The sequence below is a fragment of the Symsagittifera roscoffensis genome, chromosome 6, assembly GCF_963678635.1.
Source record: "Symsagittifera roscoffensis chromosome 6, txSymRosc1.1, whole genome shotgun sequence".
In the NCBI taxonomy this organism is placed as follows: Eukaryota; Metazoa; Xenacoelomorpha; order Acoela; family Convolutidae; genus Symsagittifera; species Symsagittifera roscoffensis.
In genome coordinates, this window is record NC_087067.1 from 770,895 (window position 1) to 773,844 (window position 2,950).

The 2,950-nt window shown below is 53.7% G+C and overlaps 1 protein-coding gene across 1 annotated transcript; it reads right to left on the reverse strand.

Moving 5' to 3' along the window:
* Window positions 1-1,880: 1,880 nt before the first annotated feature.
* Window positions 1,881-2,705, reverse strand: LOC134848072 (uncharacterized). Its single transcript, XM_063865412.1, has one exon. It carries the CDS (start codon window positions 2,703-2,705, stop codon window positions 1,881-1,883), a length of 825 nt encoding a protein of 274 aa, XP_063721482.1.
* Between the last annotated feature and the right edge of the window lie 245 nt (window positions 2,706-2,950).

The window sequence follows — 2,950 nt, forward strand, 5'->3', positions numbered from 1 at the left end:
TGGACTAAACTTAAGCTGTCTGGCGAAGTTTGATATCTCTAGCAAGAGGACCTCGTCCAAGACAATGAGGATGTCTGCTAATTCGTAGAAGCCCCTCAACGCGTGGGATACATCCGCCCATGCCGCTGCCAGTTCCGACTTGCGGAGCCTCAGGTTCGTCGGTTCCAGCTCTCGATTGGGAGCTGCCATTAGAATCCGCCACTCATTTCCCTCGGCTATCAGGATCAAGACTGCGTATACGAATTGCAGGGCGGGAGGCATGTTCGCGTACCCGGGGGACGTAGTGAACACCACCTTTGTCTTGGACCCAAATCGCCAGGCAATGTTCTCTTGCACCTCATTCATTGCTGCAAATAACGTCTGGATTGCTTCCCAGATTCTTCTCGGTGTCGGTTCGTCGCCCTTGAGCTGCTCAAGAAACCCAGTCGCGTGCAAATGGTCGTTCATTCCTGCAAACAGTAGTAGCTCAGGCTCACAAGGCATCTCCGATTTTATTGCTACCACCAGGGTCAACAGCTGGTTTAGCTCAGCTCCTGGCAATGAGTATATCAAAGTCTCTGGCCAGAACAACTTGGGAGACTTCCCTCGAAGTCTGATCCCGCTACGATGATCACCCTCGCAGCAGCTGGATCTGCTCTGTCATAAACCGCCAGGGTTTTGGCCAATTGGGTGCTCCCGCAGGGTCTCCCGTATCAATATTGTCCGCCAACCTTGTGCCTTCATAGGCGGTATCTGGCAGTTCCATTTCCCTTGGGTCCAACAGTTTATCCACCACCTTTAACTGCGCTGGAGTTGCCAATCTGATCCTGGCAATGCTTGTTCGATGTTTGGGGGGTTCCGCTATGAGTCCCGGACTCCCCAGCAACTTGAGAGGCCTGTAATTGATAGGTCCAATGATCGACTTCGTGGGAATCCCGGTCAGATCCACAGTCTCCAACATTCTCGCTCTCGAGAAATGCGTCTCGTGAGCCTTCCACCAGTCCACGCACTGATGTCTACTCAAGTCCTCGTGTGACACCCGTTCGAGACCCAGGGTTTCCGCCAACTCTTGTCTACATTCCAGGTCTTCCAAGTCCAACCCTCTCACTTTTTCTAGATATCTCAACCGAATGGTCTCCACTGGTCTCTCCACCCTCTTGCTCTCCGCCACTACCACTGAGGAAACTACCGAACTCTGGGGTGTTGATGACGTCACCTCCTCAGCCTCCATCGTTACGGCGCCTGGTAATCTGGTCCGATTGCTTCTTGAGCTGTCTCTAGAATCGACCCTCGCCCACAAGCGACTGGACAAGGCTCTGGAGGCAAGGAAGGGTGGATTTGGAGGTGATCCGAATGTGAATTGGGCCGTCTCCAGCAGTTCCGCTTCTAGCGCGTTTATGTGCCTTTGAAAGACATCATTTAACCATTCCACTCCCCTTGGTCTATCGAAGTGGATTCCGTCTGAGGATGCATCGTCGGTGAATCCAGCTTGTTCCATCTGCTCCGCCACATCCAGCAATCCCACCGGGAGGACGCTCCTTTGATGAATTTGCCTGATCACTTCGTTCAGGTTTCGTACCTTCGCGTTCATCTCCGTCGCGTTTTGATCAGCCTTCATGTTGTAGGGATGGTGCATACTGTGAGTGGGACAGGATCCATCTGAATCCTTAACTCCTCAAGGATGCAGCTCATCTTGTCATGCAGCCTCGTGACTTTCCTTGGCTCTCCCCTTGACACGTCATTCGTCCCGATCATCAGAGTTACCGTGTACACTCTCGTCATCCCTAGCATCTCAAGTGTTGCCAATATTTGTGGCGTCGCAGCTCCAGCGAAACTCAAGATCCCCGTTTGCCATTGCGATTGAATCCGGGTCAGCACCCACAGCAGGCTGTCCCCTATAATTAGGTGGTCTGCGTGAGGTACTCCACAAAGGCTGCGTCATGGAAGCAGTCCCTCCTGGCCCTTTGTGCCGTGCTCCAATCCAGGCGATTGTGTCTGTGGTACCTGCCTTCTGTGTTCTTCTTATAGCTTGAGATCATCACACTCCTGATCGGTTGCTCCCTCCAGCTCAAGGGAAGCTCCGGTCTTCCTGAACTCTCACGACTTCTTAGCTGTAGTCTCTCGTTCAATTCCTTTAGACGTGACGAGCTGCCGCTCACCTGACTGCCGCTCGGGGTTGAGCTCGGGGTATACCCTGGCAGTGCAACGTCCATTAGTGGGCGTATAGGTTGTGTCTCTAGGCCGCGCAGGGAGGACGTTGACTCAGTCGGTATCCATACTTCCAACCCCTCACTCATGTGTTCTCGAGCCGCGCGGTCAAGGTTAAACCGACCCCTCGATCTGGGAGTTTCGTCTACCTCCATCCGTGACTCTGGCCTTGAGCTGGTAACCACTCGCTCCTTGGGCCTGGCTCCCTTTTGCATATCGAGCTCGCGCTGTCGTTGCTGGATTCTCTCCAGTTCTGACTTCAGCTGTTCACAATTCGCGGCATTCTCCCGCACCCTTTGTTCCTGCTGGTGTTCGGCCCTCAGCATCTCAAGCACCCTCTGTGTTTGATCCCGTTCGATGACCGCCTGGTCCCTCTCCAGCTGAGCCTGGTCTCTATCAAGCTTCGCTTGATCCCGGTCGAGGTTCGCCTTGTTCCTCTCCCTCTGTCTCTTCTCAAGTTCTTTTCTCAGAGCACTGAGGTCCGGATACGCCTCTTCTGTTTGCTCTGCCCGCGTCATTGATGGCGTCTTGCTCGTGCTCTGGCCTGCTGATCTTGTTGATGGTCTGATCGGCAGTGGGAACTCCCCTGCACCATACTCGGTACTATTACCCTAGCCAGGATTCCTCGCCAGGTCGAAGCCCCTTACTCCTCCATCCACATTCCATGACAGCCATCTGGTTTGCTCTTGATTGGATATTCCCTCGGTGGTATAGCCGACCATCAAGACAGCTTCTGTCACAGACTCCCTGCATTCACCCTGCT